The 20,690-nt window shown below is 43.5% G+C and overlaps 1 protein-coding gene across 3 annotated transcripts; it reads right to left on the bottom strand.

Annotated features, from left to right (window-relative positions):
- Window positions 1-2,092: 2,092 nt before the first annotated feature.
- On the bottom strand, window positions 2,093-15,597 carry PTHLH (parathyroid hormone like hormone). Of its 3 annotated transcripts, none has more exons than XM_071816927.1 (4): window positions 15,341-15,597; window positions 12,556-12,678; window positions 6,537-6,959; window positions 2,093-2,554 (listed from the first exon to the last, which is right to left on the bottom strand). In XM_071816927.1, exons 2-4 carry the CDS (start codon window positions 12,654-12,656, stop codon window positions 2,545-2,547), a joined length of 534 nt encoding a protein of 177 aa, XP_071673028.1. In that variant the 5' UTR covers window positions 12,657-12,678; window positions 15,341-15,597; the 3' UTR covers window positions 2,093-2,544. The 3 variants fall into 3 exon arrangements, with proteins under 3 accessions (XP_071673028.1, XP_071673032.1, XP_071673031.1); XM_071816931.1 differs by lacking the exon at window positions 15,341-15,597 and adding an exon at window positions 13,858-13,953; XM_071816930.1 differs by lacking the exon at window positions 15,341-15,597 and adding an exon at window positions 13,237-13,830.
- Between the last annotated feature and the right edge of the window lie 5,093 nt (window positions 15,598-20,690).

The raw sequence follows: 20,690 nt of genomic DNA on the forward strand, positions 1-20,690 counted from the left end.
AACTGTATGAGAAAGCGAAATCTCTGGAAGATTTTAACCCCCCACATTTAGGAAAGGAAAGCTGCTGTAGTTTGTCTCAGAAACAAGGGTCTTCCAGATTTATTTTCCCACAAAGCTGAGAACTCAAAAAAAACTTGTATTCAGCTTTACAGAGTTAAATCCAACAGTCTGCAGCAGTGGCTTTCAAATCACAATATGTGAACCACAGTATCCACAGACACCTTTTATAAGGCCTGTGTAAAGTTCTTTAAGAAAAATGGGACTTCTTAAATTCACTACAATCACAAAATTTACATATAGAAACTAAGAAAAAATTGCAAGTCCTTAATGAATAGTGTGAAGATATTGGGGAAAACCAGAGGTACTTCAGAATCCTCTTACAAAGTGGCCAGCTCTACATAGCCAAGGTTTGGCATTTGGGTGTATGGGGTTTTTTTTATGCTCTTTGGGCCACTTGTCTGCCAAGCATCAACCCTTCTGATGAAGATAAATTGCCTCTGCCCACTGTAGCTTTAGTTTTTAGTTCCAGCTGGGAAATGCTGGTAATCCTGAGATAAAAAATCATCTTCTGAATACATTGCAGTTAACTTCAGTTGTATAAATCCAAGCATTAGCTGGATACTATAAATAGGCAGGATGTACAAGGAAGCCAAGTTGAAAATGAGCATGAACCATGCCTTCTTTCTTTAATGCAGTGGTACGTTTCATCATGTATATTTCATCTGAAAAGGAAACAATATGCATGCACTTTGTGGCTGTACTAATTAACTGGACATAATGAAGCGTTGGATTTCACACTTTGGAAATGTGGATGGGAGGGATGGGTGAGTTTTTCTCAAGTTTTCTTGCTTTAATGCTTTCTTGGAGGTAGTTTTCCACAAGACTGGGTAGAGAGCAGAAATACATCTGTTTTATATTATATGATGGCTGTACTTGGGCAATGGAAAAAGATGGCACTTTAAAAAGTGGAAAGAAGGATAAAAAAGAAAAACTTGGCAACTCCAGAATGGAGCAACGATTACAAGAACTATCTTAAAATTCCCAGGATTCATAATTTATTTTTTCCACGCTTGCATTTTTCTGATGTTGCTGATGTTAAAGCAATGAGACAGAGGAAATTCACTAGGATTTTATGAAGTACAGATATCTCCGTGAAACACTCTCCTTTATTCAGGCTGGTCCCACAGCAGCTGCTGTGATTAACGTGTGGGTGGTAGCAAAAGGGATAGGAAGTAGGACTCATATGTTCATTTTTAAAAAAAATTATAAGAGATAATTTTTTCTGTTGTTTTCTTCAGCCAGTGACAATGAGGTAATGGTGATGGTCTCCCCCTTAACTACAGTTATCTATGGGTATAAGGCAGAACTAAAATTAATGCAGTTGTTTTTCAGAAACAGAGCCATGTGAGGCATCTTTGTCGTGGGAGAGAGGAAAAGTTATTCAAGCAATGTAACAGTACCTAGTGATGTGTCACCTACTGTAGTTTACCTTTTTTTCTTCCCTTTATACATTCACCTGTGAAACACTCCTTTTTTTTCTTCTCACATTAACATAAGGTAGTCCCAAAGTACAAAGAGCTGGGAATCTACTCATGTGGTAGACATTTTCATCTTCAAGTAAAGCTGGAAGTTGAGGACACTGAGCATCTGTCTGGTTTTGAACAAGACTTTGGGGTGTGACGTGCAAATACCTTCCAAGAGTGTGGTAAGTGATGCATCCCATGGGGCTGCTTTTCACATCCTCTCATTTGGAGGGTGTAATGCTTCATTTTGTCTTTGCAGGGCTGGGGACTGGAAAGATTGGGAATTGTGTTCTCCCTCCAGTGGGGTCTGAGCTATATGACAGCACCTCCAGGTTGTTCAGCAACTTAGCTGACTTGAAATAGAGCTTGGAATAAAACATGTTCTGAGTGATTTTTAACTAAAAGCTAATGTGAAAATGTGGGAGTTTGAACCAATGTAAACATATTAAATTGGAAACGATTTTCAAACGCAGTAAAGAAAAAAATTGTGCTTGTGCTCTTGAAATTCCTAAAGGACACATTTTTCCTTCCGAGTCATGATTTAATTAGATTATATTTTATTAGACATTCTTTACAAATTTTAAAATACTGCTATTATACATGCACAAAGGAAAATCAGTTTGAACAATTGTATGTAGGCATTCATTGAAGTCAACCACGAAACGGGAACATCTTATGTCACTTATCAATGTACTCGATATGTATATCTAAAGTGCATTATGTTACAAAAAATATAGAAAGTCAGCAGCACCAAGATACGTTCACAAAATAAATACACCAGTCAACAAAATAAATTATGTTAAATGTGATAATAATAATTGTCTTAGCCTTAGGAGGCGGGGGGGGAAGAAACAAAGAAAATTCACAATAACCAAATGTGCAGTTTCAGAGAGCAATGGGGGAAAAAGTTTTATTCTGAGCATTTACAATATTTACAGGTAATAAATATTTTAATACTTCCCATATGTTCACTATTACAGAATACTGCAATATGTCTTCCAAAAATTTCTTGCCGAAAATGTCAGCGCCTCCTGGAAAGAAAAAAGGACGAAAAAGAATAAAAAAATTAATTTTCACTTCAAATGCGTAGACATAAAAGTAATAGCAAGAGTGCCACAAACTATAACATGTTCCTCTTGCTGGTAAACTTTCACAATAATAAGGCCTGTTTAACAATGCTACAGTTTTAGACATCTTTGCTAGACCTCTACTGTATTTTCTTCAATGCAACGTAGCTAGCAGTATGAAGACGTGCAGTTTGTCATGACACTGAAGCCATCTATTCCAATATATTGTACACTCAAAGAAACAGAAAAGGGCTTTAGTTTTGTTTAGAGATTTATGCAAGAAGATTCCTGAATGCTACAGGTAGAAAAATTGTATCAATCTATAATAAACATGCCAAGTGCCAAAAAAGAAAAAATACAGTTGAAGAAATGAAAAGTTTGTTTCGAAGATAAGAAAAAAGAAGTCCTTATTGAACACTGTAGCAATCATGTCCCTGCTGTGTTTACCTCTTGGATGCGATGCTAAACTTCTGACTAATGTGGTCCCACAGGGCTTATTAGGTCTGTCTTTCCCACTGACAGACCACCTGCTGGGGAAGGGCCTGTTCATCTTAGAGGTATATATTTGTGTGGTGTCATGTACGTGAGTGTATGCAGTATTCATGCTGTAAAGGCTGCTCAGACCTTGAGCAAACTCTTGACAGTGTATCTCTTAAAGTACCTGAATGAATGAAAATACTATAATCCTGAAGCTTTCACTCTGTGAGACAAAGAGCTTGGTCCTGAAAGAAAACGAGCATCTCCTGTTAAGCTCTGACTCCCATTTCATTCAGTCCAAGTTGAAACAGTCAGCTGTGTACAGTCCTAAGATTTTGGAATTTTCTAAGGGATGCTGGCAACCTGGTGTGAGCTATCTACTCCTCCCTTCCTTGTGAAGGCATGAGAACAAAAGCAAAGCCTGCTTCTTCCCTGTCAGTGCGTTACTTATACTACAATATTACTTTGAATTACTTCTTAGCAGTGCTGCAGGAAATGCTGAAGGGTTGGGCTTTTTTTCTCCTCTGTCCCTGTGAACAACACATTTCCGTAATGTATGTTGGTTCCTTAGGAAACAGCTACAGGGTGGAATGTGAAGCTATAGAATGGAGCTAGATTTGCTCTATTGCTGAGCTGATCACCCAAGCTGCGGGTAGCTCTCCACATGGCAGACATGTGTGGGTGTGAGACGCATAAGAAAGCAAATCCTTTGGAGCTTAAGAGGGACTTTTTTATGTGCACGTTGAAAGTGAGACTACATCTAACATTAGGGAGTTTACTCATTTGAAAGATTCCTTAGAAAATTACGTAATAACAGCTTAATTGGATTGGAACAGGAATATGGCTGGAATGTCCATGAGAAATAATTTTTAAGTGCCTGGAATGGAAATGCTAGCATGGAATTCCTTAATAATTAACTAGCAATAGTAGGGTGTATTCAGGCTATATTGCAATATGTATATTAATGGCACACAATTCATAAAGCGTGACTGTATATGTTGCTGCAATACACAGGCCTATTTTTAAGAGGGTGACATCTTCAATTTGGCTTGGATTTTAGGCTTTGTTTTGGAGTTTGAGCTAAGCCACATCCTGATAATGGGCTCTGTACTAATAACTACTTGCAAGTTGCTTTCTGTGATTTGGTCCCAGATTTTGCAAGGTTGGCTTCTCTTGCGAGATACTTCCTGTAGTAAGTTAGATGATCTAGAGAGCACATTATTTTTGGTCTTCTTTCTGACCCAACCCCAAAATTTTGGGATCAAGATTGGGTGGGGGAATTAGCATGAGAATTTTAATTCAGTGTGTTGAGCAGAAAAGAAGCAGTGAAAAACATGCCTAAAGCTTATCTTTGCACTTCTTTGACATTTACCCTGCTGCATTATGCAGATCTACTTCTTCACTGTAAAGTAATGGTGCTTCTCCTAAGCTGCAGCCAGCCTCGAGGGAGCTACGAAAGCAGCTTCTACTGGTGTAACATATGGAAATCCTGTCTGCACACGCCTTCCTTGCCCCCCACCAACAGATAAAGTAGAAGTTCCTGAACCTGCTCAGTGCAGCTGAGGAATCGATGTCACTCAGATATTGTCATCCTTCATCTAAAATGTGCTCTCCCATCTTGTGCCAACAATGGCGTAAACTACATTGAACCTTATTCCCCCTATCTTAAGTAGATGCCATGGAAGGAAACTTGCTTTCCTTTAAAGTTTAGAAATTACAGATTTTGCCAGTCTAGTGGGATAACTACAAGCTTCTATATTAGCAGTTACTTAAGAGCTGAACCAGCATATTATGCTCTGTACATGTGAAGGAGGAATTTCATTTTCCTGTTTTATGGTTTCTCTTTGTTTAATCATCTTCAATTAAGTATCTAAAATACAGCTCCACTTTAGGAATCTGTTTCTTGCCCTGAAGAAATACTGCATCTTGGTGAAATCAGTAGGTCAAAGCTGGATCGCCTTAAGCAGTCTAGACTCCACAGTAAAGCTGACTGCCTTCAGCCATCTAACCATACTTGAAACAGAAAGGCTAAACTAGGAAAATCAACAGGCTTGTACCTGTAACTCTTTTACATATCCCATTGGATATACAACCAAAGACAGAGTAGCAAGACAAAGAAGCAAAAGTTGAAATGCCCTGGAATTTTTTTTCCCTACAGTCAAGATTTAGATGTGCTGAAGACAGGTATTATTTATTAGCCACCACAATCCCTAAACATCTGTTGAAACGTCAGGTATCTCCTTCCCGGGAGTCCCAGAGTGTGCTTTTCTTAAGGTGCTGAGACAAATCAGCCACTTTTACTTCACCAATTGCTGCTATAGCCACGCTAACTGGTTTATGGCCAGGGACACTGACTGCTGAGGCCCAAATACCAGTAACTCCTGTAGATGTAGGGAGAAGTTGAGGCAATGGAGCATGTTGCAAACCGTGGCCTGTGAAGTTTAACCCAAGACTGGATTGTGGTAAATCCCACAGCTGGTGTCTCTTTCTAAGGGATTTACTGTGAGCAAGTGGCACTCCTCTTATGCCTCTCTTCTGCCAAAGCGAAGGGGAGGAGGAGAGGAAAGGGTGGGCCTTTTGCTGTTGAAAATACAAACATTTAAGGAGAGTTGAGGATTGGACTCTTTGACTCTGTGTGCAAGTGTGCAGACTTCCACTCAAGCTACGATGACTACAGGCAGATGAGTTGCTTGGGGCACCTAAGCTGAAGTCTTCAGGTCACCGCTGCCCTGAAAACCCATCATTGTCATACATGAGGGAAGCACGTCTCTCTCCAAAAGCAATGCTCAACATTTTTCAACAGCAACGTAATTGTTTCATGAGCTGGCAAAAAGATGGAGCTGTATTCAAATGTCCTAATGGCAGGGAGAATTTTATGGTGAAAGGCTGGTCTGCGTTGTTTGCAGATATTACTAAGAGCTAAATTTTCCATATCCTCCCCTAAGGTTAAGCAGTAAAATGAAAAACTGTAAAGTAAGAGTAGGAAACTTGCCAAGAAGGGGAAGCTTTGAGAGGGAGGAAAGAAAGCTTCACCATTTTATAGATGCAGAGCCTTAAATAAAATTCAAAGTTTTCAATCTGCTGAGGCCCAAGTGTGGGACCAGTATCTGTTGTGAGAGACATTATGGTTGAAAGAGGAAAGAAAATTTTAATGGCTATCGTGTACTTTCTTTTTGCAGAAATTACTTACTACTGACTCAGCTTCAGGAAGCTCATTTTGGCAGTAATTGGTTTACTTGAGTTGTTTGTCATAGGAAAAGAAGACTTTATTACCAGTGCAAAGTGGAAACGGAACTTACCTTCAGAAAGCACCTTGAGATTGTGCTCTGCTTGAAAAGCCACTGTACAGTTATGAGCACAAAGGTGTGCTATTGCTCCAAGTTTGAGTGAGGCCTTGACCTCTCACATTGAAGGATAACAATTTCAATAAGTGTGTGATAAACCCCCTAAAATTATATATCAGAATTACCTTAAATTGTGATTATGTGTAGTAACGGAGTTGTCCAAGAGTGGGCTCACGGTCACACTGCTTCCATACATGTCAGAATTTAGCCAAGTTGAGCGAGCTCGTCTCTTTTTCTTCTCCTGCTCCTTACGTTTTCCAGGCTTTGCTTTCTTTTTCTTCCCTGATGCCTTCAGGGGTTGCTCCTTGTAGGTCTGTGATTTGTTTGTCTCCTGAGTTAGGTATCTGCCCTCATCTTCGCTACCAAATCGAACAGGGTAGTTCTTCGTGTTGGTAGCAGGCTTAGGGTTAGGTGAAACCTCTGAAGTTGCACGAATTTCTGCAGTGTTGACACCTTCAATTAAATTTTGAAGGAATATTCTTCTTCGTAAGTCTTGGATTGACTTGCCCTTGTCATGCAATAGCTGGTGCTCTGATACAGCTCGTTTGCTAAAGAAAGAGAGGAGGGAAAAAAAAATAGAATTTGGTTATTGCCCAGTAATTGGCAGAGCTCCTCTCTCCTCTGGCAGTGGTGGCCACAGTGACTGTATACCAGCTCTCAGGACTGGAAACATCCAGTTAAATCAGACTGTGGGAGCAAGCCTTGCTTCTCAGAGTAGCTGATCTCCTCAGAGAAGGAAAAGACCTAAGTGGGTAATGATTCTCAGCTGACCGATCACACACCACTGGACCTGGAGTTGGATTAGTCAGTGCTCTGTTCTAGGAAAGCATAACGACTCTTAATATATCACACTTCAGGCAGTAAAAGCAGGAAGGCAGCCATCAGAGATAGAAAAACTAATGGGTCAGATAATGGAGCATTGCAGTCAAGAAAGAGAAGGAATAACAAGTACTTGTATTGAAGCCGGAAGCAGTGTTTATACAGCATCATTCTAATAATTTTCTTCTGCTCAGTCATGTACTTCAAAAACATAACTAAATATATAGAAGTGTATATCATTTCTAAATTTAAATAAGTTCAATAGAAGGAGTGTAATGGAAAGTGTTCAAATTTGGGTGCCCAAAATGTGGGCACTTCAGTCCATGATAAGCTATCCAGGGAGGCAGCAGCCCAAGCATCAGCAGAGATGAGCCTCAGCCACTCCTGTTGATTTTACTGCTTGGCCACTTGTGTCTAATTATGGTTTGAAATGCCTTTCTAGTATTCTTTTAAGTGCAAACTTTTGGGGCTGAAATTATTTTCTCCTGTGCTCTCTGAGTTTTATGCTAGCTCTCTTCACTGGATCTTCTTCAAGAGCCTCCCAGTTTGAGTCAATCTCTGGTATTTTTCCAGAGTTTGTGACCTTCTGTTTCACTAGCACCTGTTTTGTTTTCGAGGAACTAGGAGATGGTTAGCTACCTGTCTTTTAGAGACATTTCATTGGCAAAGAAGATATGAAACATCTGAGGAAAGATAAAAATGGCACCTGGATAATAAATAACTGTGAGAAAATACATGCTTTTTCCTTGGTGAGGGATAGACGCACAGCTGCACTGTGAAGCACAGAAAGAACACAAGCTGGGATTTTAGCAGTGTTCCCATGAATGCTATAATACAGTTTATCCTTCCAATTGCCCTACTTCCGTGTGCTGAGATTGGCCATGTATCCTCTCATCTTGCATCAGGGTACTGCATGTGACTGGAACCTTATTGGCCAAAGAAAATGAATTCACTGCCTTGCTGGTTGTACAGTCATTGGGTCAGTTAGCTGGATAAGAAGCTGTTTCTGCATGTGGGTGAAATGGGAGAAGACACATAACTGTGAGTGAATATTCCTTCCTTCCGTCCCAACCCTAATTGTCCCATCACGTTACCGGGTTTCAAAATGTGGTGGACACAGATATTATGCTAAATGATGAGGAGAGTTCTGCAATTTATCTTCAGCCAAACTATTTAGATTGGTGATTTGTTTAACACTGGAGCCATTCGGAATTGGCAACTTCAACTAACATTGGTTTAAGAGCATCCCATTCACTTTTTGTCTTTGTAGATCTGTACTTTCTGAGTATTGGGTTCAAGTGATGTGTTTGAATGATATTACATCTCTATTACTCAGTATCAAATTCAAATAGCAGCTTTCACCCATTCCACAATGAGACTGAAAGATGATTGTTGTTTTCACATGAAGTGATGGAGTAGGGATACTTGCTCAAAATCAGGCCTAGATATACTCAGGTTGGTGAACACACATTTGACCAAACATTGTCTATATTTTAAGCATCTTAAAATCAGTTTTGGATTACTTCAGGCTTTAGGGAATTGTTTTATATCCTTCAACTCAATGTCCCTAAGAAAAATGTGATGTGAATAATACCGAGTGGAACCCACATTGTTTCTTTCTCTTCAGTGCAGCTGTGACCATTAACGCAAGCTCAGAATCTCCCCCAGGAGAATTTTCTTGACCAGTGCACTCCCTGAAGATCTCCAACAGCCATCTCTAACAACCTTTTTGTTGAAGTCAGTTTGATTTGCAAGTATGCCAATAAAACTAGCACCTTGTCCTTCTCTGAGTGGCGTCTTTCTGTGCTGCTTGTCAGGCTGTCCATTGTGGTTCACGTTACATTCCTAGCTTCAGTAATCTATTTTGCCAGGATATTTGCATGTGAAATGCAGTTCTTCTTTCACTCCTCTGGTTTATAAAAAGCACACAAAATCTTAGTGCTTTACTGAGTCTAAAACAGTATGTCTCATATGATGAGCAAAGCTTTCCTACTGCCTCTTGTAAACTACCAAGGATAATTCCTTTTAACATAGACAACCTAAAGCTGCCTTAATCCTGTAATGTGTACTTGGTCAATTTACCCACTGTGACAAAATCTTGAATCTCTAAAACCTGTTATTAAAGTACACTTGATTGAAAAGCTATTCCATTTTACAGAGCTGAAACCTAAAGATTTGGTTCCAGTACACACAAGGGCAGTCAAACAACATTACAAGATCTACATCTTGAGTGAGTACGCATTTCCAAAATAATGCAGGGATTGACATATGAGGGATTAGTGAGCCAAAGAGGGTGGGTTTCTCTTTAAATGTCTGTATGATATTTAGCATCAAGTCTGGCCCCAAATAACATTCTGCTATTCCAGATGATTGTATAACATTACGTAGTGTTATATTTCACATGACTTTTATTATTCAGACAGACTTAAGGATTACCTTTTGCCGACCAATTTCCTTTCCATACTCTAGATCAGAAATCTTCTCAAAACAAAGAAGATGTGGTAGATACGTATCTCTTTGACCTTCTGCCTCAGTTATGCAAACAACTTCTGTGTTTGTAAATCAGGGAAAAATACTTGCCCAAGAAGGCTGATGTAAGAAGTGCTTCATAATGGAGATATCAACAATATCTCACCCACACAGACAGAGGAGGAAGGCAATGGCAACTGGAATGATTGCATTCACATATTTGGTACGGTATTTAAAAAAACATTAAGCTGTTAAGGTTAAAATGACCCACTAGAGGTCCCTTCCATCCTTCCACAAAATGTGCCTGTCATTCAAGGAAAAAGAGTCTGACCCCAAATGAAGTGTACTAAGTACTAAGCTTACATGTGGCCGACACTTTCGAGAGAAGGATGTTGATGATTTGTATTTGACCGGAGCCTCCAAACTAATTACTGTGTCCAAATGCACTATGCATGTACAAGATGAGGACTCATTGCGGGAAAAATCTAGAAACCTATAACTTGTGACTATTCTGCCTTAATGTACTTCTAGATAAGCTGTGCTATTCAGGCACATTCCTTTTTTTTTTTTTTTTTTATGGCTATCTGGTGTCTTTGAGACATTCTTCAAGTGACAACTTTCTGTCTCAGAGTTGCTCTTATTTAACTGTTATTGTCCTTGACTATTCATGTTGGATCTGATCAGCAAAATAACTGCAAAGTATTTGGTCAGCTCTCTGTCTGGATTTTGCAAGACTGAGTGCCCTTGTCCCTGGCTCCAAAGGGAGTGAAAACTGCTCAACCTATCTCAGGGTTAGGAAAAATATTTTCAGATGATCTAGGGACATGATGCTGCAGTGTCTGGGCATGCTGATAAAAATATCTAATTTCACTTTGAGGCATTACTGGGTTTCTCAGAAGTTCTTTAGCAGCTTAAGTGTTTCTATGACAAATAATAAGTCTGGCAATCTTTTCTTGGGACAGTTTGCTATTGCTTTCCATGGGAGATTTGCCTCAGTAAAGCTGTAGAACCAGGCCTACATAATTTTTATTATTTTTGCATGGTTATAATAATGTGCTTCAGTATTTTCATCCATTACTGGTTTAAGCCTTTCACTGAAGAAAAATGTCTCTAGGCTGAAGTGAGTTATTAACCATTAACTCTAGGAATAGTCTGTGGTGATATTAAAACAGGACACATGTTTGAGTGTGGTGTCTGTGTTTGTACTGTACCCACAAACAAAACTACGTGAATGCCACTAACTGACAGCTAACTGGTTTCTTGTGTGTTTTACATGCCATAGCAAAGAGGGAGCTGAGAAATGCATTTTGACTATTTAGTTTCCACTTCCCCCGCCCCATCAGAACAGAGTGGGGATGTTGGGAAGACCTCTAATCCTGACCTTTAAAAACAAGTGTTAGCACAAAGCTAACTTCAAAAACAGAGAGAATAATTCTTAGCAAATCTAACTTAAAAAAAAAAAAAAAAAGGCTTAGATCCAGTTCAGAGTTTTCTAGCCAAGAAAATAACAGCATTTAACTGTACTTCAAATAGTTTCACTTTTATTTCTAAAAAAGTTTGATTCCTCTCTATACAAAAAGAAGAAAATGATCTCAAATGAAAGAAATAGCTCAACAATTGTCCACACGAGTACAAAAGAGCTAAGTATTAATAGGCTGGGAAGAATACACTGTAGCATTATAAACAATAACATGTTCTACACAAATTGCTGTAGGAGATTTGTAATAGCTGTCTGACTGGTGCCAAAGTTTAGGTGTGTCTGAAGTCAGTTCACCTGGGGGATTTTTTTTTGTTGCTTAAATGGCAGAGGAAGTGCTATTTGAATATCTTGTCCTTATACATGTAATAAAACAGTTACAAGGAAACCCATCTGAAGTTAAGTTTGCTGTGTCATGTTTGCCTGTAAATTGTGACGGGATTTTCCAACTCTGTTTCTCCAATCTGACTTCCTTTTGAACTTATTAACAATACAGCCCTCCGCAGTATGACTTAAGTGTTTCTTCCTTAGAAAATCTGATGCAAGTCCAGTGAAAGCCAGAGAATTAGCTGTGTGAGGCAGCTGCTCCTACATCAGCCCAGTGGCTACTCCTCTGCACTTTGTGTAGGGGTATTAGCATAAACCGTGTTGATTACTTTGGAAGAAACAAAAAGGTCATTTCCTGAACAGACTCTCTTAAGTTACATTATCATTTATCAAAAAGTATGCTTCTGTCTCCAAGTCAGATACTGGACTCCCTTTGGATTTCTTTTTTTCTTAAGTGGCAGAAATCCAAATGCATTGTTCAGTACTTCAGTTTCGTGGTGGCCCTCGCGACTGCGTGTTTCCCCTACCCTTATCAATATTGGCTCCCTGCCAGTGCCAGAGAAGTTTATGACACTTAGTGTAACACACAGCGGTTTGATAAAACGGGATTCTCCCTACTAGGACCCCCTCCCGAGTGCAGAAAGGTGCATGGACAGTAGCACATACTGGACAAGCACACAGCTGCATTGCTGCTCACCTCGGAAGAAGAGACCCTCAGCTTTAACATCTCCTTCCCAAAAGTTGTATAATGTCAGACAGCTGAAAAGCGCCCTTTCCCTGCCCCAAGAGCACTTTGCCTATCACTTAGACATCACCGGTGAGCACCTGGGGCAGGTAATCCGGAGCCGCACCTGGAGCGCTCCTGGATGCTGCAACCCTCCACCCTCACTGCCCGGGCCGGCAGCGCCGGTGCCGACGGCGGGAGTTCCCGCCACCACCACCGGCGCTGCTGGCCCGGGGAGACCCTCCCTCCCTCCCCACCCGCACCGTCACCGAAGCGAGAAAAAAAAAAACAAAACAAAACAACAAAACAAAATACCAGAGAAACTCACAGTCTGCGGCTGATCCCCTCTACTGATCTCCCGTAAGAAGGCACGGAATAACTCAGCAGAAACACTGCGAAACTCCACTGCTGGAAGAGTTTAGTGAACATTGTATCCTCCGGGTCTTAAAACCTGCAAGGAAAAGGAGATCAGTCTCCAGGGACACATGCGCCAGTGCCGTCCTTAAGCAGTCCCCGCTTTCGGCTCTACCAGCTCCCAGGCTGTGAAGGAAAAACAAACTTTCTGAACTCTCGTCAGCGGCTCAGTTCTTCCAAACTTCGCTCTCTCTCTCTCCCTTCCTTGCTCTCTGCCTCTCTCCCTCCCTTTCTCCCTCCTTCCCTCCCTCTCTCTCTCTCTCTCTGCCTCTCGCTGCCCCGAGGCAAGGGCTCTCTCAATACTCGTTTAAAAAACCGTCTAGCTCATACTTGAGTCGGGTTAGCGCGTCCGTTCGTCTCCCTGAGGCGTGTTCAATTCTAATCCGCTAAACCGCTGTCTCAGGGCTTTATGTTACAGGAGAAGCCCTCTTTGCAGATAAGAAAAGATTCCCAAAAGTCATCTCAGCTACTCTCTTCTCTGTAAACACACGCGCGGACACACACACACGCACACATACAGCGATTCAGGCCGGGGGGTGGCGGCGGGGGGGAAGTGCAGATGGAAATGCATCTATACATCTGTCTTTAAGTATACCTCTGAACAAAAAAAGTCAGGTTCACGTCCTCTGCTTCCGGAAAGCTGGTTCCACAACAGTGGTGAGGACAGGGAACTCAAGCAGAGAGCGATGCCTTGGTGGAGAGCTCGAGAGGTTTAAGAGGAACGGTAGCCCGGGGAGGCTCAGGGGCTGGGGAGCATGCTTGACTCCGCAGGTTGGATTGAGCTGGAGCCTGCGATGTTCACACGCTCCGAAACAGCCTCTGGGAGACCTGCGGGAGGACGGAGGGTTTTGCAAAGAGATGGCGCCCTAGGAACATGTGCGGAGAGCTCAAGAGCCCGGGCAGGATACCCACAGCCAAAGACTAGAAGTCAGCGCTTCCCGGGACCGGAATCAAAAATCAGCGATGAAAGGGAAACACCCGACAGCACATGCACTCAGCAGACCCTAAGGAAACCGGCCAAGCTCTTCACATCTTCTGCAGCCGAGCTCCTCTCTCTCTCCCTCTACCTCTCCCTTTCTGTGTTTACCCTTAGGTCCAGCGCCTCCCTGCCGCAGCACAGTGGAAAGGGCGATCCCCCCACCAGTGGGAGCACTTACTAGATCAAGCCCAAAAGCCCAGCCTGGGACCGTTGCCGCCTTTTCTTTCGCACACCTACCGTTGTTCGTCGCAGTTCCTCTATTAGCTGGAGGGCTGATTCCTAATGATGTTAATTGTACGCTAGTAAAGGGGGGGGGCTAAGTGGGAGGGACTCGCCGTCTATGAACACGGGCGCTCCTGGCCAAAAAAGTAAATTAGTGGAAAGTTTTCTCCTCCTCTCCTCTCTCCCCTTTCGCCTTCCACTTCTCCGTCCGTCAGTCTGGCCTGGGCGTTGCAAATATCTGTTGCAGGTTGCGCTGCCGTGCGAGGCGGGTTGCGACGCGCGGTTGAGGAAGCGGTGGCGGAGGCGGCCGGAGCGGCGGGAGCGCGGCCACCCCCCGCCGGTACCCCGCCAGGGACCGACCGCCACCCCCGCGCCCCACCGGCAGCCCCGCAGCCCCCGACGAAGGGATCAACATTTTCCATCACGGGAAAACACTTATGTAAAAACCAAAGGTAACACAATCCGCCCCTTTACGCAGCTTCATTGCGCAAGAAACTGCCCCCGGCTATTACGAAGTAAGATACAGCGAGAAAGCCGGGGGGGGTTTGGTGCACCCCTTGCCCCCACCTTCCGGCGGCTCTTCGAAAGGGAAATATTTGGCAAGCCAATCTCCTGTTTGACTGCAGAGCATGGGCTCCCCGCACGCTGTGGCCCTGCCCAGGCGGACAGCAACACCTGGGAACGCCGGCTCCGTGCCGGTGGCATCCCGGGAGCCATCCCTCCGCGGGGATCCGCTCCACGCCCCGCCAAAATTTGCCCGGAGCCACCTGCCCGCGGGTACCGGCTGCTGTCCCCAGGTACGGAGAGGTCGGTGATTTCTGCCACTGACAACCTGATTTACAGCAAATGCTTTCTCAACATCCTCAGAAGTCACAACAAAACTCTGAGGTGTGCCGGCTGGTTGCTCCTTCTCATTATCTCCCCGTATTAAGGAACGCTTTCTGGAGAAAACTGAGGTCCAGAGCAAACTATTTTTCTACCTGCAGGTTATATTTAGTTCAACGCCACTTGCTGCCACAGTTTAAAAGCCCAGGTCCTCAACCAAATTTCATAATATACAGGGAAATAAAGCCGAAAACATAAGAGCTGAAATGGAAATCATGCTGAAAACATTAAATCGTTTATGCTGTAAATAAATTCCCTGAACACCTGGTAGGCTATAAATTCAAATGTATAGCTAATATGCTTCTTTGATTTATACTGCCCTTTCGCCTAATAAAAAATAATTGTAAGATCTCCTGAAAACAGCTCCCACACACTCATAGGTCTATTGCTCATGTTAAAGGCAAAACGTCCATTAAATATTTTTAGAACTACCTTTCCCCCAGAAATAAATAATAATAAAGACGAAACAAAACTAAAGAACCCCCAACCAACCAACCAAAAAAACCCACACCAAGAAACCCAAACACCACCCTAACTCTTACAGATTCAGGAAAAATAAATAGCCTTTTATAAACTTGGAGAAGTGAAATTTCTTCACAATTTGTTACTTCACCTTTTCCTTGAGTTACAGCCCTCTGTGCTACTCAGAGATCACCCTGGCCAACAGTGGTTGATCTTCTCAGCAATTGCTTCCAAAACTATGTTCTATCCCTAAGAAAAAAAAAAAAAAAGTGAAATAAAGCAAAAAAAAAAAGTAATACTATTCAAAATAAATCCAGCTCTACAGAGTTTTTTACTCTGCTTGCAACAGAGTAGTGCTAAATAAAGGGTGCTAAAAGCAGGTGCTTTTCTCCCTTGCTGCTCTTTTTTATTATGAAGAACAGAAGCTTCTCCTAATATATATAGTGAGGGAGACCCTTCTTTATTGCTTTTATTGAAAAGACCAAACTTGTGACATCACAAACCACCTTCCTATGGCTGAGTTTGCCTCATCTCTGCCTCAGTGGGCTTGGGGGAAAAAAAAAAAAAAAAAAGAAGAAGAGAAAAAAAAACAACTATGGCTTTGCTAATATGGCAGGAACTGAGCAGTGCCAAACCGGTTTAGGAGACTTATTATCACATCATGATACCATGCCCTTTCCCCCTCCCCTTTCCACCCCCCCCTCTCTCCCTCCCCCCAAAGACTGTCATCTGCTGCAACAACAGGCGCAGGCTTCGTTCTCCTGCCACCTACACAAATACTTAACCCGTGAGCAAACTCCTCCTGGTACCTGGCCTCACCGCAACCTGAGCCCTCCTCCGTGGCAGGATGGGGCGAAAAATACCCTCTGCCAGGGTTTAACACCCCGCTTTCCCCGCCGGATGAAACCCGTCCGGCTCCGCGGAGCGGGGGATGCGCAGCCAAAGAAGCGCCTCCCGGGAAGGACCCGTTGCCACCTGTAGCATCTCACCCCGCCGGTCCCGGCCGCGCCTCCTTACCAGCTCCGGGTGTCCTCTGGCCTCAGAGGGGTGAGATGATGAGGCTGGACGAGAGGAAGGAGCGGCGGAGACATGCTTTGGCACAGGTGTGGGGACGCGAATCGCGCCGGACGTCGCGATTGCCGTCCCCACACCTGTGCCAAGCATCTCTCCGCGCATGGGCCACCCCCGGGCAAGGCTGATCCCGTGTCTAGGAGCTGGGAAAAGGCACGGTTTTGTTCGGGTTTCACCTGCCGGGGCCTCGGTTACCGCAGGGCTCCCAGCCAAGGCGAGGCGCTTGCGGCGGCTGCTTGTTTTCCCAGCCGGGGCGCGCGGAGGGACCGGTCGTTTTGTCGGACCTAGAAAAGGCGTCAGGCACAGGGAGGTGAGGCAAAACCCTGTGTTTGCCTTTCTGGTCAAGTCCTCCCTGACGTGACAAGGCAAACCGTATCATTTTAGGTGTTATGCCTCTCTTTTCTACCCCTTTCCTGCCTCAAAGACAATGAGATTTTGGAGACATGCCACGCTTGGCTTCTGCCTTCTTTTTCCATACGTATAAACAGGCATAAATCAGCTTTCCTACGAGGAAGCTGACCTGGGAGCTTGGCTAGGAAGATAAGTCCCTGTTCCAGGTTTGGCACGTAATTCCCGAACGGTGAATAGAGCCAGGGGCTGCGGATGGGTGGGCGACCAGGCTCCCCAAAAGTTGCTCAGAAGCGAAATCTTCCTCTGAAACAAAATCAGACAAGTGGGACAGATTTAGCTAATTGAGGAGGAGGTGCCATTGCAACCTCAGAAAGACAGAAGGAAATAATTACTAACCCCCCGCCCGGTGCACAGAGACAGGCTCAATCCTCAGCTCTGCAAACTTCCCACCTTTGTGAAGTTCTGCCTCTCCCTCCTCCCTCTTGTTTTATGCACAATAAAGCAATTTCGTCATTTCCCCTCCCGGATTTCTATAACCTCAGTTGCACTCGTCTAGGGCTTCGGTTCAGACGGGGAGTTTAACCTCCTCAGTCTTCCCAGGATGGAAAAAATGGTGTTCAGCAAAAAAACACAGGCGTGCTGACTGCTTGAGAGTCTGGCAAGAAAGGGAAGGGAGCGGCAGAACAGCGATTGCTGGACTCATCCTATGAGGACCTGAGACTTGCACAACCCCTGTGATCTAGCAAGGTTCAAAGCCAGCGGACACAACTCCCTGCAGGCGAGGTGCGAAGTCCCTGAGTTTTTTTTCAAAGCTCCCAGGGTGGTCTTGAGGGGCTGTTGTGCAGCTGGATAGGAAACACGATTGCTTACAGTTTGAGGCAGACTTCCTAGCACATACTCATTCCTGCCAGCAACCTACCCCTGTTGCACTCTGTCCCCAGCTCCCATCAATGTTGCCTTCCTCTCCTTTCTGCCGCTGTCAGGAATAAGAAAATCCTTAGCCACGTCTGACCTGGTGTAATCTTCTAACCGGGTGAAAAGATTCCTTAGGGAGAAAGAGAAAACCATTTTTCCCTCCACATCAGCAAGACCCAGACGTTTCGTGGCACTCCATCTGCACACAATAATCTCCTTTATTAAACAATGATAGGGTAGCTGAACAGAGCTGCCTCTCCCACCCTAGAGGCCGCCGGAGCTCCCCAAGTTCAGCTATTGACACAATGCGTGGTTTATTTAGACAATATGCATTTAATTTAATGCACTTGAGACAGGGGAAAAAAAAAAAAAAAAGAATTTGCCAAATCTTCTGTCTGGTTCCTAGAATCCAGTAGACACCGAAAGGAATAATTTTCAAATTCAAGGGCAAAGAATCAGTTATTAATTCATAAAGCCTGTCCCTGCTATCTATAGCCCGGCGGGGCGGGCGGCTGGCACCCCGCGGCGCGGCGCGGCGGGGAGGGCGGCGGAGTGCGGCCAGGCTCCAGCGGGTGGCGGCGGGGCCGCGGAGCCCCAGTGAGCTGTCCATGGTGGTGCCGGGCCCGGCTTCCCGCTCTGCCCGCCGCCGGCAACCTGCCCCCGGGCGCCCCCCGCCGCCCGGCCCGGCCCCGACCCCGGCCCGGCCTGGTCCCGGCTCCGGTCCCGGCTCCGGTCCCGGCTCCGGCTTTGACCCCGGCGGGGCGCTACCTCTCCTGCCCCGGGTAGGTGAGGAGCGGGGTCGCAGGCTTACACGTCCTGTGTTACCGGCTCCCTGATCCTGCCCTCTCTCTCGAGGTGGTGGGTCGAACGATCTAGTCGATCGGTGCCGTTTCTACTGATAAAGCCTCCGGGTGAATCCTAATCTGCAGGTGAGTAACGTGAAAGAAACAGACAGCTATTTTAGATCCTGGTTGAAGGGCAACTTGCAATCACACCTGCTCCAAATGTTCATGGCACTTGAAATGCTTTTAGTGATGCATATATTTTCACTTAGCCTTCTGAAACCTTAAGCTGTTAAATTGTCCCTCTCTAGGTCTAGTCTTGACTTCAGCTGTTAATATCTCTTAACATAGATTGGTCTGCTTTATTTATTTCATTTCTATGACTGAGTATCTATTAAATTCCAACAGAAACAAATGTGTCTGCTCCATTTAACTTAAAACTGTTACCAAGTTGGGCTGGCTGGAGAACAAGAATTCCATTTATAGGAGGGGGGTGGGCAGAAAAAAAATTGCAATTTGTTTTTGCACTATGTTGGAACAAAATCCAACCCTTTAGACAATTTTCTGAGAGGAGACAGACTCACCTCCTGCCCTGGAGTAGATTAGTGGTTAGTATAGTCATCTGGGATATGGGAGTCCAGAGTTCAAGTTCTTCCCTTCCCTTCTCTGATTCAGAACCCTAATCCCTGGACTGTTGGCTTCTCTCAGTTTCATCCCAGATCATAAAACCTTTCTGATGACATTTGTGATGAACTGATGTTTTCCAATGGGTGAAAAATGAATGTTTAGTTAAAGAAAAACTCCCATTTAACAGTTATACCAAGCAGCATAGGATTTTTGCTTACACAGGGGGAAGTCCAGACTGCCATCATACAACAATGGAAGGGAACTACAAGCTGTAAAAAGAAGCAGTGTGCTAGGAAAAATGAAGGAGTCTCTTTCTGTGGTGGCACATAGGGTTAATGTGGTTAAAACATACTTTCTTCAGCATTAGGTTTGTAGATTATTTTGAAAAAAAAGGACTTTTATCTTCCCCATGGGCACATGGGGCTAGAATGGTTAAGAAATACTTTCTTTATATATAGTTTTGTTAATTTGCTTCTATTTCCTTAGCAAATGGAACACAAGGGAAAGTTGCACCGAAGATCATACCTAGCCTCATTTGACTTCCCAGCTCAAAGACAGGCCTGCTTTCCACACCTGGGCTGAAGGAAATAACTTGTTGGTGTGAAACGTGAAGTCATGCCTATGAATCTGGACAGCAAGGTACTGTAACATGCTTTACCATAAGCATAACCTTCATTTGTTAGCATTTTTTAAATTAGTATCTTTGTTTTATGCATTTTATTTTTTATCAATCTAATAGGTTTTTACAATCATCTTTCATATCACATTAATTATTAATTTTCATATCCCTAATTCCCAGTGGAACAAACTACATCTTCAAACTTTTCCCATAAGTCATGGGATCTGGTCCAGCTCTCACTGAAGCCAAACTGATTCTCTTCATTCACTTTATTTGGATGCTGATCAGCATCTTACATTGCCACTCCTTCTCCAAATTTTGAATGTTCTTTGATCTCATGGTGTGGTTACTTTTTCAAACATGATGCCCCACAGGGTGTGAAGCTTAAACTGTAATAGGCCAAGTGGAATGACCACTGGACTTGCTTTAAACAGATCATGCATAGCGAAATGTAACCCATAGAGTTGCCCATGACACACTGCATAATCAGTTTGGACTGTAGAAGATGTGAGCAAGCACATTTTTAGATGAGTTTCAATTCACCCTTGCAGGTTTGAGCTCTAAATTTACTAGTTTATTCAAATATGGAATTCAATTAACCTGAAGGAATAAATAAGGGTCAGCTATAAAAGTTATATATTAGCTGTTATTTGTTTATTCCAAGATGATTAAACTGCTTCTTATATCATTCTAACATCTTGTTTTACCCTGAGATTGAGTTAATTGCTCCTTCATCTCCAGATTTACTCTCTCTTAAAAACAGAAACAATACTCTCTGTGTTTGGACTGAGCTGCCACTGATGCCCTCCAAATTCATCCAAAAGCTGATTTTTTTTCCTTAGGAATATTGATTATTTTATTTCTACCAAATGTTTGAAGCAGTTTCAGTGGCTGCAGGAGATGGAAGTGTATAGGTGGTAAAAAAACAGGAAAGCAATATTTGGCTTCAGCAAGCCAAGGTGGCAAGGTCTAATTTTCTGCTAAAAATAAAAAAGTAGTTAGAGTTTTGGCTCTAAGCAGGACTGGACATTGACAGTCAGAGTTCCTTGATTCTGCTGCCCTTATTGAAATCACTCCATCTTCCAAGCCCTTGAAATGACTTGAGTTTTATACTGGTTCTGGAGCTGGCAAATGAG

Source organism: Patagioenas fasciata, chromosome 1 (genome assembly GCF_037038585.1).
Source record: "Patagioenas fasciata isolate bPatFas1 chromosome 1, bPatFas1.hap1, whole genome shotgun sequence".
NCBI classification, from domain to species: Eukaryota; Metazoa; Chordata; class Aves; order Columbiformes; family Columbidae; genus Patagioenas; species Patagioenas fasciata.

Bases quoted from the DNA above. Each gene is read 5' to 3' on its own strand.
- PTHLH (XM_071816927.1), bottom strand. From the start codon at position 12,656: ATGTTCACTAAACTCTTCCAGCAGTGGAGTTTCGCAGTGTTTCTGCTG. The intron at 6,960-12,555 runs GTGAGTTTCTCT...CTCTTTCTTTAG, and splicing joins GAGGGGATCAGCCGCAGACT to CAAACGAGCTGTATCAGAGC.